Raw genomic sequence first — 1,271 nt, 5'->3', positions numbered from 1 at the left:
TATGGTCCCGAAACTTAGCTCAAAATCCCTTAAATTGCAAAACATTTGCATAAAACCATTTCAAAATTTTTAATATTATGTTGCTGGAGTTCCAATTGTGTCATAATATCGACACTAATACCTTATCACCATCCAAATTTATGTACTTCACTTGATACGTAGACAATAAAATAGCTATGAAAAGCATAAAAACACCACAAAGTAGCATAAAATAGGGCAAAAAACACGAAATTATACGCATTCTACCCCCCTTAAAGAACAAGAGTTACGCCCTTGTAACTCACCTCATTAAATAACTCAGGGTATCTCTTTCTCATATCATCCTCGGCCTCCCAAGTAGCGTCCTCATACTCTTGGTTTGACCAAAGAACTTTAACAATTCTCACGTCCTTATTGCGTGTACTACGCACCTTATAATCCAAAATTTTCATAGGTCTTTCCTCATAAGTCAAAGTCTCATCCAATTGGATTGATTTAGGTTGTAACACATGCTTTGAATCAGGAACATACTTTTTCAACTGAGAGACATGAAACACATCATGCATTTTCTCAAATTCCATAGGTAATGCCAATTTGTAAGCAACCTTGTCTACACGTTCGAAAATTTCATAAGGATCTACATACTTGGCACTCAATTTGCCCTTCTTTCCAAATCTCATCACTCCTTTTGTAGATGAGACCTTCAAAAAGACTTTATCACCCACATTAAACTCATCATCTCGCCTTTTCAAATCGGCATAGATTTTTTTCTTATCTTGTGTAGCTTGAATTCTCGAACGAATCAACTTCACTTTATTCACCATTTCCTCAATATACTCTGTTCCTAAGACAAGATTCTCACTGTAGTCATTCCAACGTACAAGACTTCCACACTTTCGACCATATAATGCTTCAAAAGGTGCCATGCCAACGCTAGCATGGTAGCTATAGTTTTAAGAAAACTCAATCAAATCCGAATGATCCTCCCAAGTACCTTGAAAATCCAAGGCACATGCCCTTAGCATATCTTCTATGGTTTGATTGGTCCTATCAGTTTGTCCATCTGTACGGGTTGCTGGGTAGTACGCAGTACTCATTTTCAATGTTGTTCCCAAGTTAGCTTGAACCTTTTGCCAAAATTTGGACAAGAACCTTGAATCTCGATCGGAGATGATGTCTTTAGGCACTCCATGTAGTCGAACTACATTCTTCACATAGACCTTTGCCAATTGTTTCTTTTTCCAAGTTTCCTTTATTGGAATAAACACCGCAGACTTTGTAAGTCGATCTAC

At 37.3% G+C, this 1,271-nt stretch overlaps 1 protein-coding gene across 1 annotated transcript; it reads right to left on the bottom strand.

Annotated features, from left to right (window-relative positions):
* Nucleotides 1–251: 251 nt before the first annotated feature.
* Nucleotides 252–905, bottom strand: LOC110727243. Its single transcript, XM_021906810.1, has one exon. The coding sequence runs from the start codon at nt 903–905 to the stop codon at nt 252–254; it is 654 nt and encodes a 217-aa protein (XP_021762502.1).
* Between the last annotated feature and the right edge of the window lie 366 nt (nt 906–1,271).

Source organism: Chenopodium quinoa, unplaced genomic scaffold, assembly GCF_001683475.1.
Source record: "Chenopodium quinoa cultivar QQ74 unplaced genomic scaffold, ASM168347v1, whole genome shotgun sequence".
In the NCBI taxonomy this organism is placed as follows: Eukaryota; Viridiplantae; Streptophyta; class Magnoliopsida; order Caryophyllales; family Amaranthaceae; genus Chenopodium; species Chenopodium quinoa.
The sequence above is the reverse complement of the archived record's forward strand: the minus strand, read 5'-3'. Positions and strand labels throughout refer to the sequence as shown.

What these genes read in the sequence shown, in the direction of transcription:
- LOC110727243 (XM_021906810.1), bottom strand. Translation starts at nt 905, where the DNA reads ATGGCACCTTTTGAAGCATTATATGGTCGAAAGTGTGGAAGTCTTGTA.